This window comes from Chiloscyllium punctatum, chromosome 9 (assembly GCF_047496795.1).
Source record: "Chiloscyllium punctatum isolate Juve2018m chromosome 9, sChiPun1.3, whole genome shotgun sequence".
Classification (NCBI taxonomy): Eukaryota; Metazoa; Chordata; class Chondrichthyes; order Orectolobiformes; family Hemiscylliidae; genus Chiloscyllium; species Chiloscyllium punctatum.
Window position 1 is genome coordinate 59,522,466 of NC_092747.1, and position 21,996 is coordinate 59,544,461.

Consider the following 21,996-nt stretch of genomic DNA (forward strand, 5'->3'; position numbering starts at 1 on the left):
GATTTAAATGATAATGTTTGACTGCAAAGACCATTTCAGTACCTACAAAGAATGTCACTTGGAAAATAGCCTCTTTGGTAATGAATGTGGAACGTCTGCAATGGGAACTGGCAAAAGAAAGAAATTGCATTGCAATCTTTAGTTAGAATGGAACAATTTGTAAAAATATGTTCTAAACTGTACCTCTTACTCTGCTTTTAAACTGTATATTTATCTTATTTTTTCAACTAGAGAGAACATCTTTTAAGTTGTTACTGGGGTGGGAATGGCTCAGCAGTGTGGCATCATGATCCCAGCCTCCCATATCTGGAACAGTACAGAATAAATTGTTTCCAGTTCAGCAATCTCTTCTATCTTCTAAGCCCCTGGACGTGGGGTACCCATACAGATCTTCTAGCCCAGAGAACATTCCGCATACTAGATGAAAATGAAGATTCCCTAATTGACTTTAAAGAATTGGTCAGTTGTTTAGGTAACTACTTTTTAATCTCTCTCTCATGCAGAGTTAATTAATGTAGATATGTATGAACTGTCTGCTTAAAATCTTGGTATCATTTGTGCTAGTTACAAAATATTCAAGCTGCAAAAAAAGTTTGCTTTGTGTTGACAGTACGGAGAATGCAGAAGAGAAGATCTTGATTGAATAAGTATTTTACTTTTATATCATAGAAATAATGTACTATGGAGACATCAGTGAAAAACTCAGATTGTTGTACAGGCTGCACATTCCACCAGGTAAAGTAATCCTTAAAGAAAAGTTAGTAAATTTGTTGCTGAAGTTGTTAAATGCACATCAGTGCAGTTAGTAAATTCCCTGTTTGAGTTTAAATTTTATACCTGATTTTTGTACTGCTTGCATGATATTAATGAGACATCAGCTTTCATCTTATTTGTACTTGCTATGATTTATTAGTTTGTAAATGTAGATGTGAACTTAAGATCCTCTAAATCTTTGCTTACCTTAGCCTGTTCCACTTACCAATCACCTTTGTCATTGATTTTATTCATTCATGGGAAGTTGACATTGTTGGGTAAATTAGAATTTGTTGCCTAATCCTAATTACCCTTGAGAAGCTGGTGGTAATCGTCATTTTCTCGTCCTCCTGTCTATTGGACGAGATGTTAATCCTACCTGTCCTCAAGTGAGTGTAAAACATCCAATAGTGCTATTATTAAGAATATAGGAGTTATTCCTGATTTCCTGGTCAACATTTATCCCTCAATCCTCCTTCAAAATACAATATTGGTTCATTTCCGATAACTGTTGATCATGAAAGGCAATAATTGAAGCAAAAATTTACTTTGTTTCCCATCTTTTCCTGAACTGCTGCGGTCTGTGTAGTGAAGTTACTCTTACATGCAGTTAAGTAGTTAAGTTTGGAATTGCAGAATTTTGACCCAGTGATGTTAGTCGAATTTGAAGTCAAGATGGTGTGAGATTAAGAAGAAACTTGTAGCTAGAGATGGAGCTATAACTGCATCTATTGTGTCAGAGGTTGCTGTTGAACTACCTTTGGCATTTTATAGCTGGCATGCACTGCACCCTGCTGGTGGAGAGAGTGAATGTATGGGTGTGAAAGGCAATAGATGTGTAATCCAATAGGGCTACTTTGGCTTAGAAAGTATTGTCATGCTTTTGACTTTTCTTGTAAATAATGGAAAGCTTTGGGTTTTCAGGAAGTAACCCACGTACCACAAAATGTCCACTTCTTGTTGCCGTAGTATTTACATGTTCAGTCGCCAGGATGCTGACTTCAGGAGATTCAGTAATGACGAAAACCATTGAACATCAAAGGGAATTAGATTTTGTTATTGGAAATGACTCATGCCCAATATTTGTGTGCCATAATTGTTACTTGCCAGATTGTGACTGTTGTCCAGGCCTTGTTGAATATGGGCAGTTGCAACTGAGTATCTGAGGTGGTGAGAATAGAACTCAACACTCCAATTCTGGGAAGCTAATTGATGAAGCAGCTGAAGATGACTAGGCCTAGGACTTTACCTTGAGGAATTCCTGCAACAATAACAATATCAAAATCAGAAATTGTTAGAAAAGCTCAGCAGGTTTGGCAACATCTGTGAAGAGAAATCAGAGTTAAGGTTTCGTGTCCGGTGACCCTTCCTCAGAACAGAGTTTCCAGTTCTGAGGTAGATAACTGGACCCGAAACCTTAACTTTGATTTCTCTGCACAGATGCTGCCAAACCTGCTGAGCTTTTCCAGTAACTTTTGTTTTTGTTTGATTCAGTTCTTTTCAGTTTTACCCTGTAACAATATACTGGAGCTGGGATAATTGACCTTGAGCAAGTATAACTATCTTCCTTTATAGTATCTCTGCAGTTAGTAGAGAGTACCAACTCTTCCTTCAATTCCCACGACTTCAAATTTACTGGACAGCCGTAACATTGTCAAATGCTGCCGCTATGTTCTGGGTAGTCACTGTGACCACAGCTGTCTTGGTTTGGACCAAAGCTGTACTTGGATCTGGACCAAACTGTCACAACGATGAACGGTGTGTGTTGGTGAGCAGGTTATTGGAGAGAAATACTGTTTTAATAGTATTATCCTTCATAATTTTGTTGTTGGATGAATGTAGACCAATGATGCATTGGTTGACCACATTACATTCTACCCTGATTTCTGTGGGGAGGATAAGCCTGGGTAATTTGCTTCTGTGCTTATATTTATAATTGCATCAAGTTTTTAAAAATCTTATCCTTGTGGTTAAATTCTTTCATTGTCTCACATGTCCTTGTCTATCTCTTTTCATCCAGCCATATAATAGATACCCTTCCCCACAAACTCTGTTCCTCTAATTCTGGTCTTTTATTGGCCTCTGGGTTTTCTGCCATCTAGTCTATGCTCCCCACCTCTAAACCCCCCTGTTTCCTTTTGTCATCGGTGTTTGGTCACTAACCCTAATATCTACTCCTTTAGCTTATAGTCATATAGCATGGAAACAGATCCTTTGGTCCAACTAGTCCATCGTTGGATGCTGCCTGAACTGCTGTGCTCTTCCAGCACCACTAATCCAGTGTTTGATTTTCAGCATCTGCAGTCATTGTTTTTGCCAACTAGTCCACTCCAGCCATGTTCCCAAACTAAACTAGTCCCACGTATCTGTTTAGCCTATATTCCTCCAAACTTTTCCTCTTCAGGTACTTATCCAAATGTCTTTTAAATGTACTGTGCCTGCATCCACTTTCTCTGGCAGTTCATTCCACATACTAACCATTCTGTGCAAAATAGTTGTCGTTCATCTCCTTTTTACATATTTCTCCACTCATCTTTTAAAAAATGCCCCCTGGTTTTGAACTCCTCCACATTAGGGAAAAAACCTTCGCTAATCAATTTATCTAAGCCCCTCGATTTTATGTAGTTATGTAAAGTCACCCCTCCAACTCCTTTGCTCCAGGGAAAAAAGTCCCAGCCTATCCAGCCTTTCCTTCTAACTAAAACCATCCACTCCCAGCAACATCTTGGTAAATCTTTTCTGTAGCCTCTCCTGTTTAATAATATCCCTCCTATGACAGCTTAACCAGAACAGCACACAGTACTACAGAAGAGACCACACCAAACTCCTGTACAACCTCAATATTCGATCCCAACTCCTTTTCTCAAAGGTCTGAGCAATAAAGGCAAGCATGCTAAATACCTTTTTAACCACCCTGTCTACCTGTGACAAATTTCAAAGAATATGTTCCTGAACCCTAGGGCCCTATTAACTGTATAAGTGCTGCTCTTATTTGTTTCACCAAAATGCAATACCTCACATTTAAACTCCATCCGCCACTCCTCAGCCCATTGATCCGAATGATCAAGATCTCTTCACAGTCTTAGGTAATCTTCTTCAATGTCCACTATACCACCAATTTAGGTGCCATCTGCAAACTTACAAACTGTGCCTCCTATATTCTCCTCCAAATCATTTATATAAATGACAAACAATAGTGGACCAGTACCGATCCTTGTTAGAACACCACTGATCACTGACCTCCAATCCAAAAAGCAACCCACCACCACCACCCGCTGTCTCCTACTGTCAAGCTAATTTTGCATCCACTTGGCTAGCTCGCTCTGGATCTCAAGTGGTCGAACTTAACATCAAGGTTTTTTTTCCCAGAGGGGCCTTAAAATGCTTTGGGACATTTGCTTCATGTAAAGTGCTATGTAAACACAAGTTTTGTTTTAAGTTGGTAAGTTAACAGTAAGAAATCTACTGAGAAGCTGGTTTTTAAAAACTCGTGGCTTTGCATAGTATTAATTGCTCAATTACTTTTTCCCCGGCTCACCCTGTTGATTGTTGCGCAGGTGTTCTGCACGGAGAGCGTCTTGAAAGGATGTTACTTAATTCCTTGCCTACCTGGGATGTTCACTGGTGAAAAACCACTGAAGCATATTTAGGTTGTTGAAAGACATTTTGGGAAAAAGCACCGTTTTTTTTATTCTGTTATTTCGGTAATTCTATGCTGTGGAATTTGGAGTCACAAAAGGGCCAGATTTCCTTCCTTAAATGACATTAGTGAAGGCTTTTTATGACCAACCATGGTTATGTAGTTGCCATGAGGCTAGCATTTTGATAAATTCAAATTTCACCATCTGCTATGTAGGATTAGACCCAGAACATGTGTCTCTGGATTACTGGTTCACTGACATTACCACTAATCCCCCCCAACTCTCCTGACAGTTTGTTTGGAATGTAGTCTTGTTTTGATATCGTATCAAAATATGCATTTATTAAGTTTCCACATATGCCTGTCATTTTCAATTATATGCAACATTAAATTTTAAATGGGTGCAGTTTGATTCATTTAAATTTATTCTTGCTTTTGTTTTCCTAGCCTATAATGATGATGACATGGATAACCTATCTCCTCTGAGAACTACCTTCGCTTCCAGCGTCCAACCTGATTACTTCAACAAATCAAACTGCAAGTGCATATTTACTAGTCTATGCAAAAAAATGAAGCTTTTCTCTAAACTGTCATCCAAAGTTATGAAACAGAAATATTACTTTGTAACTCAAAATGACTGATGGGGAATAGTCTATACTTTGGATCCAGTAGTGTGTGTTTTGGAAGGACTGGGAATCAAGAGGAGCTGTTCAAAAATGCAGCCAGTTGCATAACCCTGCCAAACTGGCACACAATGAATTTAAAAGAAAAACTCACCATATTAAACAAGAATACAGGCCTCTATAACTATCATAGAATTCCTACAGCATAGAAAGAGGCCCTCAGCCCAACAAATCCACACCAACCCGCTGAAGAGTAACCCACCCAGACCCAATTCCCCTATCCTATATTTACCGGAGTACTGCACCTAACCTACACATCCCTAAACACTATGGGTAATTTAGCATAGCCAATTTACCTAACCTGCACATCTGTGGGAGGAAACCCACAGACACAGCAAGAATGTGCAGTCACCCGAGGCTGGAATCAAACCTGGGTCCCTGGCACTAAGGCAGCAGTACCAACCACTGAGCCACTATGCCACCCCCTAATACAGAAGAATGCGAGGCAGGCACTACTTTAATTGACACAAGATGAAGGTTGATGGAAAAATGCTTTTAAAGGGACATTTGTGACAGAGCAAAGACTGGAATTTTTATTCACTGGGACAACAAATAGGCCATACCCAGATGCCAAACCTATGAAAGCATGATTTTATTGAAGTCTTGTGAATGACAAACCAGGCTCCCCTCAACCAAGAATAGGAACATAAAATGTCGAGATGGCAGTTAGTATTCAAATAAATAGTGTTGTTGGGGTTGTATATTTCCAGTGTTATGATTGGTAATATTGGACAAAAAAGATTCTAGAGTGAAACCTGGGCTTAATAGACTAGCTGTCAGAACAAATATGCAAAAATAAAACTAGAGAATTTCCTTGAGCTCTCAAAATCTGGAGACTAACCTCACTGCCTAAAGATTTTTACAAATGACAAGTCGTACCAGCAGAAGGACCATTTCTCTTTTCTAAACCCAACTTACATGGAAATAGATGGTCAGGGGCCAATTAGTAAATCATTAAAACCTCAACTTTGCAGTTACCAATTAAGCTCTCAGCTGATAAGTCATTTAACTTAAGTGACATGCTGTCTAGGAAATGTTTGAACTTACAGATCAAATTTGACTTTGACCTGTTTTTACTAAGAAAACATTACCTCTGTAAACTGAAACCTAAAATCCATCATTAAATAATTATTACAAACCTTTATCACAATCTACCTTAAAAACAAAGTTTCTACTTATGGTAAACCTGTAGCTCTTGTATTATTTTTGTTATGTGGCTGTGGCTGGGGCTGTTCCCAACAATACCAGGTCTAAGAGGTTAAATTTTGTAATGAGCATCTTTGAAATGGTGAAACCCCATAAGTTAATCACAACAGTGTTAGGGCTCAAGTCCCACATGCGCCAAAAATGTGCAATATCTCTGAACGGGGTGATTAGGAAAATGCTACACTGGTTAGTTTACACTTGATGTGTATAGATGCATGGACTAATTAAACAACTATTATTTAAAAGGTGGAGCAACCAATTACCGACACCAATTGAAAAAAATGCTTGAAGATTTGGTTAAAAGAAAAAAGGAAGCCACAAAAGATCTTCCGTTGATGAACCAGGTATGTTTGTCATTTAATTTTCAGAAATCTAAACCTTAGAAAAGTTTACTTTTGTTTTTACATGTAGGCAGTGCCAGAATACCTTTAACTCAGGGACAGTGGGGAGTGACAAGATTTGCACTAGAGGAATGGGGGTAACCACAAATACAAAACCGTTGGTCGTATCTGAAAAGGAATTAATGTTTATGCAGCTAGTCCCCCTTTAATCCCAATATTATTGATTTCAATCCTTGCTGCACCCAATCAGTGGACAATGTATCATTTACATTTTAGTGCCAACAACTGAACTCTGCTAATTTTCAGTGCATTTACATTAAAGTTACACCATTTTGTATTTCCAATGTGTCTTTTTGACTTTTTATCCAACTGCTCCTTCTCTGCCAAAATATCACTTCAACCTCCACCAAGGGTACAATACAGTAGATCCCAAATCCACACCAGCTGGAATAGGGACAAAACTGTGCAGTTAGCACTAATGTCATCCGTATTGGCTATAGTCCCAGTTGTTGTGATAATGCAAGTTTCATGTATGTGTTATACTGCCAAGCTACAAAGTCATGGCAGAGGCTCCTAATTTCTTTTCACCATGTGGCTGGCCAGGAAAATCAATTGCCTACCATTGATGTATGTTGTAAAGATTTAAAGATTGATATTAAACATATTTGACTGTCCTATGAACCTTGGCCAATCCACTAACATAGGGATGCTGATCTATAGGTACATCTGCTGTAGTTTCATTGTTACATTGCAACCATATGTTACTGTCAAGACACTACAGTGCTTGCTTTCACCCAGTTTCTGCCTGGCTGAGACCTAAAAATCAGAAGTCCAGTAAGAAGTTGCTTCATTGGTTACATAGATCAGCAATTTGTTATCTTTAAAGTAATTTATACTGAAATTGGAATTGACTGATTTCAATATCTGCAACAAATGAAAATGCAACCAAATACTTGAGAATATTAACTGTTTTGTCTATTATTCCTACCAACCCCCACTCCCACAAATTACCTGTTCAAATTTGATTCGAAGTGAAATAATAGTAGCCCACGAATTGCAGGTTAGTATTTGAGAACAACAAAACTCTAGTACATAAGTGTGCAAATACCTGCGTTATGTACTTGGCCTGTCGAGTTGTGGATTTGGTGACTGACTATGCAATAATTTAGTTTTTTTAAATATAATCCCATGCAGAGAGAGTTCATCCAGTTTTGCAAGACATTATACAGTATGTTTCGAGAAGACCCAGAAGAGAACGACCTTTACCAAGCAATTGCTACAGTCACCACTCTCCTCCTCCAGATTGGGGAGGCAGGACAAAGGATACGTAGTTCAGGAAGTATTTCCGAACTGCCAGCAAGTTCTAAAGAAACTGAAGCACTGACACCTACCGATGGAGTAGATGCTGTGTTTGCAGAAGCAGATATGGGTCTGAAAAATAAACCTACATCTTCACAGCCTGGAGAGGATGACTGGAGTGTGTCTTTTGAACAAATTTTGGCTTCCCTATTGACTGAACAATGTTTGGTGAACTTTTTTGAAAGATCAGTAGCTGTAGAAAGTAAACTCCTTCACGCAAAAGCAAATCAGTATCAACAGAGAATTAATCAGACAATCCACTAGCCTTTTGAATGTATATTTGTTTCAACGCTGGCAGTTGAAACCATAATTCTACTGTAAATAAATCTCAGTTGTTCTAAATGTTTGGGTACAATGTCAAGTTTACAGATTGTATGTGCAATTTTGAATAAATTCATTTGAGTACTTGTGGTAGCTTAAAGTGTGTAATCCATGAAGTTGTCCCAAAAACGTGTAGTCATTTTTAACTTTATTTTTAATGAAACATTTACAATTTAATTTTCATCAACGTTGACTGTTTGCAGACCTGTAAAACAAAAAAATTACATGTTAATCTGGCTGTCTTTCTAAATTGTACATTTTGACAACCCAGGCCAGTTTCAGGTTATGAAAATTCAATCAACTGGAAGATCACCATTTAATACTGGCACCAGCCAACTCAACTATTGCAACAGACTTTGCGTTGGAACTACAAATACCATTGAAAAAAAGCATTGTTTAACTTGCTTTCAGACAGCATCAAGTCTACCACAATAAACAAATGAAAAACAAAACTGATGCTAGAAATCAGAAACAAATTGCTGGAAAATCTCAGCAGGGAGGCTGCAGAAGGATTTAGACAGGTTAGGAGAGTGGGCAAAGAAGTGGCAGATGGAGTACAACGTGGGAAAGTATGAGGTCATACATTTTGGTAGGACGACCAGAGGCATGGATTATTTTCTAAATGGGGAGAAAATTCAGAAGTCTGAAGTGCAAAGAGACTTGAGACAATACTGAATCAGAACTCCCAAGATAAACTTGCAGGTTGAGTTAGTAGTTAGGAAGGCAAATGCAATGATGGCATTGGAGAGGCCTTGAATATAAAAGCAGGGACATACTTCTGAGGCCCTAGTCTGACCATAGTTGGAGTACTGTGCATAGTTTTGGGCCCCAGATCTCAGGAAGGATATACTGTCCTTGAAGCATGTTCAGACAAGGTTCAAGAATGGTCCAAGGAATGAACACCTTAACATATGAGGACTCTGGGTATATACTCAACTGAGTTAAGGAGGATAAGGAGGGATCTAATTAAAACACACAGAATGGCCTATGGCCATGTTGGGAAGATGTTTCCATTGGTAGGAAAGACTGGGACCCAAGGGCATTGTCTTAGGGTAAAGGGAAGACCTTTCAGAATGGAGATAAAGAGAAAAAACCTTCTTCAGTCTGTGTGGTGAATCTATAGAGTTCACTGCCACAAAAGGCTGTAGAGGCCAGGTGGTTGAGTATTTTTGAGACTGAGATAAATAGGTTCTCAAATATCAAGGGTTATTGGGTTCAGAAACATACCAGCCATGACTGATTGGCAGAGCAGACTTGATGGGCTGAATGGCCTAATTTCAGCTCCTTTGGTGTGGCAGCAGAATTGAACTGAAGAATCACTGGACCCAAAACTTTAACTCTACTTTCTCTCCTCAGATGCTGCCAGACCAACTGAGTTTTCCTAATAGTTTCTGTTTACACTTTGCCGAAGTGATGTCTTAATCCACACAACTGCAAGACTGGAATAATTGAATTTAAAACAGCTTCCTTCTAATCCAAGTTGTTCACAGGATTGCTAATTTTTTAAACTTCAACTACTGGAACAGGCCTTTTCCTTGGGAGCAAGGAGGATCAATTTCAGGGACTAGTAGCTATATATGAATTAAAGTATCATTGATAGGTCACTTGTTCCTATGAAACCAATAAGAAACTGGTTATGCATAGAACCATGGAGAGTGAGATTCATTCAGCAAATTTTAAACAGGGAATTATGGAAGGTATTACAGAATGAATCAACAGGAGTGGGTTTTTAAAAGCCACAACATACAAGTTCAACACAGGACTTTAGTGATCTGATGGAACTGTCTCAGACATAAGAATGTGACGGTCACTCCTGCCTTCAAAGCAAAAAGACTTTACTTCAGGATGGTAGGGTAATTATTGTAGCAGACATGGTGGTTGTAACAATTGGGTTAAAGCCCATTCTGAGGTCATGTTGTACAAACAGGAATACAGAGTTGCCTGTTACAAAGCAATCTCCAATAGGTCGACAGATTTCAGTGGGATCTGAGGGTCTTAAAATTAGTTCACCTTTTTAAGATACTTTTATTGAACTGGTTACCGTTTCATGTGACATATACTGCTCTTAAAAGAACAGATATTTCTTGTACAAAGAAACCCAGATCAAAAGTGTATTTTGCTGTTCCAAAAAAGTCTACAAATGACCCAAGAAATAATGCACTGTAACTGAACCATGATAAACAGGATCAGCATACAAGTCAGCCACACATTAATTTGGGTTATAACAAAGCTATCCCTTCCTCTTTTATCTGATGTTTAAATTTGCTGTAACTTACCCTTGTAGGATGTTACAGGAACATAGGTTACCAACGTGTAAAGTTTGTTAGGAGAATCCTCATCCTCATTGCGCTTCCTGGATAAACGCACACGAATGCGATATGGGACATTCCTGGAAGAGGTTTAAATTTTTGAACTTTCATTGCTTCATATTTTAAGCATAGAACTTAAGAGGACGTAGAATCTATTACAATTACCCATCAAGCCAAACTTGATTTATTATAATTGTACAATATGAAAATTGACATTTAATATACAAGCATTCATGTTTGTTATCCAAATTATCTGCTGAAACCTTAATCTGAGTTATTAATCCTGTTATTTTTAAACATTAGCTTCAAGGTGGTAGAAATTGGCTACAGTTAAGGATGTGTGTTAGGACCATAATTGTATACAATTTATATTAATGACCTAGACTTTGGAATACAAAAATAAACACAGGTTTTGGAGGTTGTATTATATTTACTTCTAACGTGGATTTGAGAGAAATCAATCTTTTCTCAGTATAAATTCCATTAAACATTCTGATCAGCGCAATTGCTTTTTTTAGATTAGATTACGTTACAGTGTGGAAAGAGGCCCTTCGGCCCAACAAGTCCACACCGACCCGCCGAAGCGCAACCCACCCATACCCCTACATTTACCCCTTTCCTAACACTACAGGCAACTTAGCATGGCCAATTCACCTGACCTGCACATCTTTGGACTGTGGGAGGAAACCGGAGTACCCGGAGGAAACCCACGCAGACACGAGGAGAACGTGCAAACTCCACACAGTCAGTCGCCTGAGGTGGGAATTGAACCCAGGTCTCAGGTGCTGTGAGGCAGCAGTGCTAACCACTGTGCCACCGTGCTGCCCACAGTGCTATTTAAAGTTGCTATTTTCAACCAAACTTAAGATTGCATTTTACGGTCTTTTGTCCGGGTGAGTTGTCTGAACACGGCTGTCTGTTTATAGGCCGTCACAAATCCAAGTGGTGGGAGAAATCTGAGTTATTTCTGAGGTGTCTATTATATAAGTTAGCATGGCTAGTGTATTAGGTCATGGCACGTTTTCGTCGCATTGTTCGTTTGCTAGACATCTGCAGATAAAGTTGTGGGGGCACCCATTCTTGAAGACTCTGTCGACCTAGACCCAATATATCAGCCATTACAATGAAGTAGCGGAACCAGTAACTGGAAACAGCAGGAATGCTATCAAATATTCCACAGGATACAGTACAGCAGCGTTTCAAAGGAGGCTTCAAAGCACAGAGGATGTCATTTGGACATGGGACGAAACATCTGTAAACCAGCTTCCCAGCTCACCGAACGTACCCACAACCACGACAACCAGCACCCGAGCTACAAATCTTTACACAAACCTTGAAATTAACAGGTATTTGGCATCTGTCTTTACAAAACAGGATGCAAATAACATCCCAGCCATAAGTCAAGAAACGATAGATAGGAATACCATCACAACTGAAGTGGTACTGAGGAAATAGGCATTTGTGAGCAAGTTAATGTTGTGATGGATTTCAACCCAAGGTCTTTAAAAGTAAGGAACTGGTTTTAATTTTTGAAGTAATTTGATTTTGATATGTTCTCATTGAATTGGAAGATCATAACACTTATTCAAAAAGGAGAAACAGAAAGCAGAAAAATACACGGCCACTAGCTTAACATCCATCATAACGGAAATGTTACAAGGTCTTATTAAAACAAATTTGGCAGGGAACTTGTACAAGTTCAAGGTAAACAATCAAGATTGAGTTCAGAAAGAGAAATCATGTTTGAATAATCTGTTAATTTGATGTATGACATACTGTAGATAAAGAGAAATTGTGGACGTACACATCCCAGAAAACACTCCATTGTGGTATTGCTTAAAAGGTTTTTGCAGAAAATAAAGCTTGTAATATAGGGGATAACTGATTGGTATCGATATAAGATTGACTGGCTAACAGGAAGACATAAGGGCAATTCTATCAGGTTGGCAAATGTAAATGATTTGCCACAGGAATGGGTACCAGTACATCAACTGTTCACAATTTCTTTATATGACAAAGTTAAGAGGGTGGAAGGCATGGTTACCAAATTGGCTGATGACACAAAGATAGACAAGCAAAGTAAGTTGTGAAGAGGAAATAAAGAGACTAGAACAAGATATAGGAAGGTTAAGTGAATGGGCTAAGATATGGCAATTGCAGTACAAGGTGGGAAAATGTGAAACTGACCCTTTGGCAGGAAAGGTAATAAAGTATATATTCTAAATGGTGAGAGATTACAGTACACTGGTGTTTCAATGACTCATTGAAACTTACAACATCCTGAGGCACCTTAACAGAGTAGATGTGGACAGGATGCTTTATTTCATGGGAGCATTTAGAACGAGGAATTACTGTTTAAAAATCTATTTGCCCATTTAAAACTGCAATGAGACCAACTTTCATTTCCTCTCAAATGGTCATGAGTTTTTAGAGCTCTTTGAAAAGGCAGTGTAAACAGGGTATTAATTTTTTTTTAAAAAGGCTGAAGTGATTGATTCTTATTAAAGATGAAAGATTATGAGAGGTAGGCAGGAATGATGATTGAAGATACAATCAAATTAGCAATCATCTTACTGAATGAAGGAGCAGACTTAATGGGCCAAATACCCTACTCCTCATCTGTGTTTTATGACAAAAGATAATGTCTGATTTGCACCTGACAGAAGCATGAAAATAAAGAGAAAAGTCAGCAACATGGGAAACAAATCTTGAACATCCATCATGCTTTCTATACCCAATAAAACTAATCTTTCCCAATCATCAGGAAATGCTTTTAAAAATAAAGACATTGAAAGATTTAGGAAGTACAACTAATTGGTCTTGCACATTCTATCTGTCCTGAGATACTTGTGAAATACAAGTGAGAATGTTAACTTTAGAAATTATTTCCTGTCCATTACATACCTTACACCTTTAGCCCAAACAGCCTTGTTCAAACGAGTATCAATGCGGACATCAGGAGTACCCATTTCCTTCACTGCAAATTTACGGATCTCCTTAATGGCACGAGGAGCACGTCTCTTAAAACCCCTTTTTTAAAAAAAAAGCAAATCTAAGTTTTTATTTTGTCAATCACAACACTGACTTCTTGAATGTTAAGTCTTAGCAGATACATCGCAACCAAATCAAGGCAGAATTTTTGTAAATGCTACCCTTTAAAGTAATATCTGCATTCTAAAACAATCAAGAGAAGCGCTTTCATTGCCCGTGCATGTTTGTGAAGAGCTTCTCCAAGAGGGGGTTACACAGCATGGATAGATAATTGAGTGATAGCCAATTTGACTAGTCATCAAGTCTAATCCCACTACATAACACCTTGTAGGTTACAGCATGGCAGGAGCAGCTCCAAATTGCTTTTAAATGAGTTGATGATTTCTGCCTCAACCATTAAACTGGGTAGTAAATTCCAGACACCACCCACTCTTAGTGAAAAGAAAGGCTTTCCTTATGTCCCTTCCAAGCCTTCTACCAATCATTTAATTTTGTAACTCCAGCAATTGACCTCTCCACTGAGAGACAGTTGGTATTGCCTATACACTTTATCCAACACACTGTACAACACAATTAAGTCATTCCCGGCTTCCTCTGACTAAGGAAAACATCCTTAGCTTATCCAATCTTTCCTCTTATTTGCATCCAGTGTCTTAGTGTCTTCAATACCTTGATCAATGAAGGAAAGCATCCCAGTTACCTTCTTTACCACGTTCCTATCTGTCCTGTCACCCTCAGTGACAATTATAGACACGCATCCAAGGTCTCACTTTCACCAGTCCTCTCACATTTCCTCCCATTTAATGAGTATTCCCTTCCTTTGTTTGCCAACATATGAACTCACATTTCTACAGACTGAATTCCAATTGTCACTTTTCCTTCCACTCAACCAAATATTGATATCTGTCTTCAATAGGGAGCCACCCCAATCACTATCATCTCACCAATCTATTTTTGTGCTATATTTCCCAAATATACCTCCCAAGTCAGTCTAAATCATCAATACATTCTGCAAACAGCAAGAGATCCTAGACTGGAACAACACTGGAATCATTGGCAAAAAAAATTAGAGCATTTCACTGACAAAATTAGGTGCACTAACTCCTGCAAAAGATTCAATAAGATTGAACCTGCTGATGGTTTGTTAACCTGAGCATGCAGGTAAGACACAAGACTAGTTGATCTTGGTAGACAACCAGTGGGAGCTTGCCAAATACAATTAATGGTCTAATAATTTTCTGATTTCAAATCTAAATCCCAGTTTTAATTTATTCTGATATTGCTCATGATAGCACTGATGCTACTGTCCTTTTCACCTACCACAAACTGTGTTCTCTAAGCAGATTCCATTGTTGCAGTTTCTGGCTGAACCAGATTGTTCGTAAGACCATAAGTACTAAGAACAAGAGTTGGTTGTTCGGCATCTTGAGCTTGCTCTGCCATTCAATAGGAGGATGACTGAACCCACTTTCCTCATAACCCTTAATTCCTCTACTGATCAAAAACTATTCAGCCTTAAATATACAAAACCTTGATGGCCTGCACGAATACAGCTTCTGATCCCATACCCTCCCTGTAACCAGACCCATCTACTTCTGTATGAATAATACCATTTGTCACTGCCTGAGCCTCAGCCCAATCTGGTGAAATCCAAATCCATGCTTCTGTAATAACCAGCTCAATTATTCCATTTCTCTCCTGTTCAAACTATATTTCATATGCTCAAGTCTCCTTAAAACATTACTTCCCACATTTTAACCTGCACTAAATACCATTCACCCATATTCCTACTGACCTACACTGGTTCCTGGTCCACCAGCACAACATTTCAAGTTCACCCCATGGTCTCACCCTCCCTCTCTTGCATTCAAAAATATATAAAATACTTTGGACATTTGGGTAGATGTTAAGAAGCTGATTGAAAGACATGGATTTTAAGGAATACCTCGAAGCAGGAAAACAAGGAGAGAGGATCATGGACAGAATGCCAGAGCTAAAGGGACAACAGAGATAAAGGTATGGCCACCAATGGTTGAAGCGTTAAAGTAGTGAGAGAAGCTCAAAAGGTCAGAGGAAAGCAGTACAGATAGAATGGAAGCTTGGCTGCTGGACTAGACTGTATTGATAGGGGCAATGGAACAATAAAGCAATTTTACAAGTATAGCATTTAAAAAATAGAGATAATGCTAAACCAAAAGCTAATGTAGATTATCAAGCATACAATAACAGGACAACTAGAAGCTGTGCAAGTTAGGACATGGGCAGCAGACGTTTAGATAACGTCAAGTTTATGGGCGAGCAGAAAGTAGGAATGTGTTAGTAAAATGTAGAAGTTTAAAACAAAGAGAGATGGGTGAGTGGATTAACTGGGACAAGAGCAGTGCTGGACAATGTCACTGAGTTGGAAATGACTGTCTTAGTGATTGTATGGACATTGGTTGGAAGCTCATCACAGGTTCAAATATGACATCAAAAGTGCACAGTCTGGTTCAGCTTCAGTCATTTTTCAGAGAGCAGTCCTAATTACTCAGGAGTTTGGTTTCTACAACAAACCTAACAGAATGCTCTCCCAGTATTTTGAGTAAATTTCTGCTCATCTAGGGAAGGATGCTCGACAAGTAATTTGCAACATAGCATAGGATTTCCATACCCATATGGAGACTGAGTTCTCAAATGATATTACCAAGGAGCTGAAGATAGATGAGAAAGACAGAAGTGAAGAAGTCCTTGGAGACACAGAGGTTATGGTGTGGGAATGAAAGAAAAGCCTTTGCAAGCGCTGTATAACTGAAGAGTTAAGGGTGTAAGCTTGCAATTGTAAGCCCATCCAGCTGGACAATAGTGAAGGTGCTTAGGGAGGAGAATGGTGTGACTGACAATGTCAAAAGTCACAGACATGTTGATGGATAGTTTACTTTGTCAATCACTTGGAATGTCATTTGGGACCCAAGAGCCATGGTAAAGATGCGATACAAATGAATTAGATTCCGCATACAACTGATTAGGACTTCAACTGGGGCCTAATATTTACAAACTCGCCAGAATTTACTGTTCAAAAATCCTGAAATCCACTGCATCACTGTCATAAAAACAGAAAACAGAAGCAGGGGTAGGCCATTTGGCCCTTGGAGCCAGCCCAACCATTCAATAATGATAATGGCTGAACATCCAATTCAATACCCCCTCTTTTTCCACATACTCCTTCGTTCATTTAGCCCTACTTATAGTCAATACCTAACTCCTTCTTGAAAACATTCCATGCCTCGGCTTCAACCACTTCATTTGGCAGAGAATTCCAAAGGCTCACTACATGATGTGCAATGAAATTTCTCATCTCAGTGCTAAATGTTCCACCAATGTCCTTAGACTGATCCCCCAGTTCTGGACTCCTCAGTCATTGGGAACATCTTTTCTGCATTTACCCTGTCTAGTCCTGTCAAAATTTTATAGGTTCCCATGAGACTTTCCCCTTCATTCTTCTAAACACCAGTGAATATATAATCACAATCAATCAATCTAGTCTCATCGTATGTCAGACCTGCCACTCCAAGATTCAGTCTGGTAAACCTTTACTGCACTCACTCCATAGTCAGAACATACATCCTCAGATAGTGACATCAATTGCAATGCAAACATTGTCATAGTTTTCATTTACAGAGGAACCTCTATTATCCAGCATTCGATTAAGTGAATTTCTGATAATCCAAACAAAGATCGCAAGGTCCCAATGTTTGGCTAACTATGTTATCCAGCATTCAATTAACCGAGTGAAATACTCCCCTCCCGTGTCCTTCGGATAATCGCTTTCCTCTGTACATTTAAACTGTGACCTCCAGTCTTTTGGTGGTGGGGGGGGGGGGGGGGGGGGTAGGGGGTAGGGAAGTGGTGAGGACTTGGAAGTAGCAGACAAGGTTTTGATGAGACCACACTTTGAGTATTGAGTGCAGCTTTGGTTTTTTTTTATTCACTCTTGGGATGTGGGTGTCACTGGCTGGACGCAGCATTTATTGCCCGTCCCTAGCTGCCCTTCAGAAGCTGGTGATGAGCTCTCTTCTTGAACAGCTGTACTCTTGATACATCCACAAATGCCGTTGGAATTCCCTCCCAAACAACATTTGGAACTTTCTAACAAGGATTTTAAAATGCGACACAAATGCTAGCAATTAGATCTCATGATCTGTTTGCTACTTACAAATCATCAGCAATCCAAAGCAAGGACAGAGCTTACTACTTTAGGGTGTAACTGAAGACCAAGAAAACCGTGCAACACAATTGATGTTGTCAGGGTTCTGGAGTCTGGGTCTATAAAAGCAGATTTAGCAAAATAAGCCAAGGTAAGGTGAGAATAGCTTTCTTTCTGTGCATCAAGTGGTTAGAATCTGGAATGCAATACTGAATGGGAGAGGGGTCAGGGGCTTTCACAGTGAAACCGAATAAGCATCTAAAGATTTGAGAGAGATAACTGAAAAAGATTTGGGAGTCATACTAATCAAGTTACTCTCTACAAAGCCAACACAGATGCAATAGACAAAACAGCCACCTCCTTTCCACATAGAAGGAAAGTGCAGCAATTGCTGGAAATTTGAAATAGAGACAGAAAATACCTGAAATGCACAGATCATCAAAAGAAAACTCTATCAAGAAGCTGCCATATCTGCTGAGCATATTCAGCATTCCTGTTTACTCTCCTTTCTGTGTGGTGGAATGCCCTTCAGCCATCTGGATAAATGCAGCTCAACAATGCAAGAAGCTTGACACTGTTCTGAACAAAGCCTGCCACTTGATTTGTCACCCCATTCACCATCTCAACAACCATGCTCTTGATTACTAACCCATAGTAAACTTTAAGTCACCACAATCACAGAGGACCCTTGGGCTGCTCTTGGTTTAATTTGAGGGTATGATGCTCAGGGAAGGTTGAGAAGGTGGAACCTTCAATATAACCTCAATCAATATGGGAATTGAAGCCAGTGTTGGCACAACTGTGCATTGCAAACCAGCCATTCTGCCAACAACTCCAGAAAATACACAAGCCTGTAGTAACAGCGTATACACTGTCTGCAAAATACACTGCAGCAACTCACCAAGTCACTATAGACAGCACCTTCCAAACCTATTACCACCCTGGGAGGAAAAGAGTAGATGTGTGAGAACTCCAGCATCCCTTGTGGTTGGAGGGTTCCTAGGCGGAAGATGAGGCGCACTTCCTCCAGGCGTCGTGTTGCCATGGTCTGGCGATGGAGGAAGCCAAGGACCTGCATGTCCTTAGCAGAGTGGGAGGGGAAGTTAAAGTGTTCAGCCACAGGGCTGTTGGGTTGGTTGGTACGGGTGTCCCAGAGGTGTTCTCTGAAACATTCTGCAAGTAGGTGGCCTGTCTCCCCAATGTAGAGGAGGCCACATCGGGAGCAGCGGATGCAGTAAATGATGTTTGTGGATGTGCAGGTGAATTTGTGACGGATTTGGAAGGATCCCTTGGGGCCGGGGGAGGGAGTGGGGGAGGGAGAAAGAGGTGTGGGCGCAAGTTTTGTATTGCTTGCGGTTGCAGGGGAAGGTGCTGGGAGTGGAGGTTGGGTGGGGGTGGGGGGGGGGAATCGCGGAGGGAGTGGTCTTTCCGAAATGCTGATAGGGGAGGGGAATATGTCCTTGGGGTGGGGTCTGTTTGGAGGTGGCGAAAATGGTGAAGGATGATACGATGTATCTGGAGGTTGGTGGGGTGGTAGGTGAGGACCAGTGGGGTTCTGTCCTGGTGGCGATTGGAGGGGTGGGGTTCAAGGGCAGAGGAGCGGGAAGTGGAGGAGATGTGGTGGAGAGCATCGTCAACCATGTCTGAGGGGAAATTGCGGTCTTTGAAGAAGGAGGCCATCTGGGTTGTGCGGTATTGGAATTGGTCCTCCTGGGACCAGATGCGGCAGAGGCGAAGGAATTGGGAATATGGGATGGCGTTTTTACAGGGGGCAGGGTGGGAGGAGTGTAATCTAGGTAGCTGTGGGAGTCAGTCGGTTTATAGTGAATGTCCATGTTGAGTTGGTCGCCCGAGATAGAAATGGAAAGGTCTAGGAAGGGGAGGGAGGAGTCTGAGATGGCCCAGGTAAATTTGAGGTCGGGGTGGAAGTGTTAGTGAAGTGGATGAACTGTTCAACCTCCTCGTGGGAGCATGAGGTAGCGCCAATACAGTCATCAATGTAGCGGAGGTAAAGGTGCGGGGTGGTGCCAGTGTAGCTGCGGAAGATGGACTGTTGCCAGTGTAGCTGCCTGACCTGCTGCACTTTTCCAGCAACACATTTTTCAGCTCTGATCTCCAGCATCTGCAGTCCTCACTTTCTCCTTTTTCGAAAGTGAGGACTGCAGATGCTGGAGATCAGAGTCTAGAATAGAATGGTGCTGGAAAAGCACAGGTCATGCAGCATCCAAGGAGCAGGAAAATTGACATTTCGGGCAAAAGCCCTTCATCAGGGATGAGGCAGGGAGCCCTCTGGGGTGGAGAGATAAAAATCAGGAACGAGGCAGGAAGCCTCCATCCCAGAGGCGCCATGCCTCATTCCTGATGAAGGGCTTTTGCCCGAAATGTCGATTCTCCTGCTCCTCGGATGCTGCCTGACCTGCTGTGCTTTTCCAGCACCACTCTAATTACCATCTCAAGGTCAACTAGGAATGGACAATAAATGTTGGCACAACCAAAGATGTCCATATCCCATGATTCAATGGGAAAAAAAACTCTCTCTCTCTCTCTCTCTATATATATATATATATATATATGACTCCATCAGTATGAAACTACCTTAGATAATAAAGAAACCTGGACAACACAAACTTGTTGAAAGTAGAACATTTGTCCTTTTAGGAGCTTCATAGAATCCCTAGTATGGAAGCAGGCCGTTTGGCACACCGAGTCCGCACCAACCCTCTAAACAGCAACCCATCCCGCCACCTTATCCCTATAACCCTGCATTTCCCCATGGCGAACCAGCTCCCCAGTCTGCACTTCCCTGGACCCTATGGGCAATTTAGCACGGCCAATGAACCTAACCTGCACCTCTTTGAATTTACAGGCGTAAGAGATATATTTCCAACCAATTAATCCAGATGATTTAAAATTCTCTTTACTTACACGCCATGGATTCGCTTGTGGACATTTATTGTATATTCCCTCGTAACCACCTCGTTGATAGCCGAGCGGCCCTTTTTTTTCTCTCCACCTTTCTTAGCGGGTGCCATCTATGAACATGGAAAAGAATAGTCTAGTTATAACGGGTGAAATGAGCAGCTTCATAAAGTATTACAATCCAGTAGCAGCGAATGAAGCCGTAAGTCGCAGCCATTCACTCGCCGAGCTCTAGCGCTCTGCTCGGTGCCGAGTAACCTCAGCCAAGGCTCCACTCACACAGCGGGTCACATCCGTGAACAAGCCGAGCCAGGGGCTGCCCAGTCAAACAGATCAGCCCAGGACAGTGGTTCTTAGACCGGGACGGAGGCGGACATTAGGCCCCAGGACCAGAGACCCAACATTAATTTGAATTAAACACTCCGACAGTGGGTCGGGAAGAGGAAATAAGCCCAGCAGAATGTTCTCCCCTCCGCCTAGATCCGATTCCCCCACATTGTTCCGCTCTACGAGCTGTACAGCAACAGGATGGTAACGGATTAGTATCGGCTCTGCCCAGAGCAAACTCCTCACCTCGTCCGAAAAATGTCGGAAAGGACGGAACGGTGCATTGTGGGCGGTTCGTCAGTAGGAAGTACTTCCGGAGCAGACCCAGAGCCTTCAAAGTCCTTCAACCTCCTTACAGAGACTGTCAAGTGTTGTCATTTACTTTTAGAGATACTCCAATCTCAAAATTTAATGTGTATTTTGTAATAATACATTGTTGGTTCATTATTGGGGGTAGAAGCAATGGCCTAGTGATATTGTTGCTGTAGTAGTAATCCAGAGGCTCAAGTAATGTTAGGGGTTCAAATCCAGCAATTTGAATTCAATAAAAATCAGAATTTAAAAGTCTAAATGGTGACCATGAAACCATTGTTGATTGTCATTACAAAACTTCTGTCCTTGCTTAGTGTATCTGTGATCTGTTTATCTGACTGTATTGTTTATCCTTTAATCAGTATGTCTTATTTTCTCTAACTTATATTGCAAATCCTTGTACAGTAATGTATACTTTTTCTTCTTTATTTCTTGATTTTTGTATCTATGATTTGTACCTAGGTACTTTGTAGCTAATATGGTGCCATGAGGGGCGACATTGTAAGCTTTACATTAGAATAAACCTTCTTCTGCTCTAGTTTCATTTACTATACATGTGACTCCAGATCCAGAGCAGTAATTGACTTCTAACTACCCTCTGAAAAAGCAAATCACTTAGTTGTATCAACTGCTAGAAAGCAAGAAAGGGAAT

The 21,996-nt window shown here is 40.5% G+C and overlaps 2 protein-coding genes across 3 annotated transcripts in view; one reads left to right on the plus strand and one right to left on the minus strand.

Moving 5' to 3' along the window:
• LOC140481442 (TBC1 domain family member 8) overlaps positions 1-8,396 on the plus strand; it is a 101,730-nt gene extending 93,334 nt beyond the window's left edge. Inside the window, exons 16-20 of the mRNA XM_072577617.1 lie at positions 232-472; positions 670-735; positions 4,841-4,930; positions 6,529-6,626; positions 7,818-8,396. Of these exons, the coding sequence (XP_072433718.1) occupies positions 232-472; positions 670-735; positions 4,841-4,930; positions 6,529-6,626; positions 7,818-8,246 (924 nt within the window). The 3' untranslated portion in view covers positions 8,247-8,396. The remainder of the gene's footprint in view (positions 1-231; positions 473-669; positions 736-4,840; positions 4,931-6,528; positions 6,627-7,817) is intronic.
• Positions 8,397-8,434: 38 nt separating this feature from the next.
• rpl31 (ribosomal protein L31) lies at positions 8,435-21,323 on the minus strand. Of its 2 annotated transcripts, none has more exons than XM_072577618.1 (5): positions 21,279-21,323; positions 20,712-20,818; positions 13,517-13,642; positions 10,580-10,692; positions 8,435-8,508 (listed from the first exon to the last, which is right to left on the minus strand). In XM_072577618.1, the coding sequence occupies exons 2-5, from the start codon at positions 20,816-20,818 to the stop codon at positions 8,477-8,479; spliced, it is 378 nt and encodes a 125-aa protein (XP_072433719.1). In that variant the 5' UTR covers positions 21,279-21,323; the 3' UTR covers positions 8,435-8,476. The 2 variants fall into 2 exon arrangements, with proteins under 2 accessions (XP_072433719.1, XP_072433720.1); XM_072577619.1 differs by lacking the exon at positions 21,279-21,323 and adding an exon at positions 20,985-21,145.
• Positions 21,324-21,996: the final 673 nt, after the last annotated feature.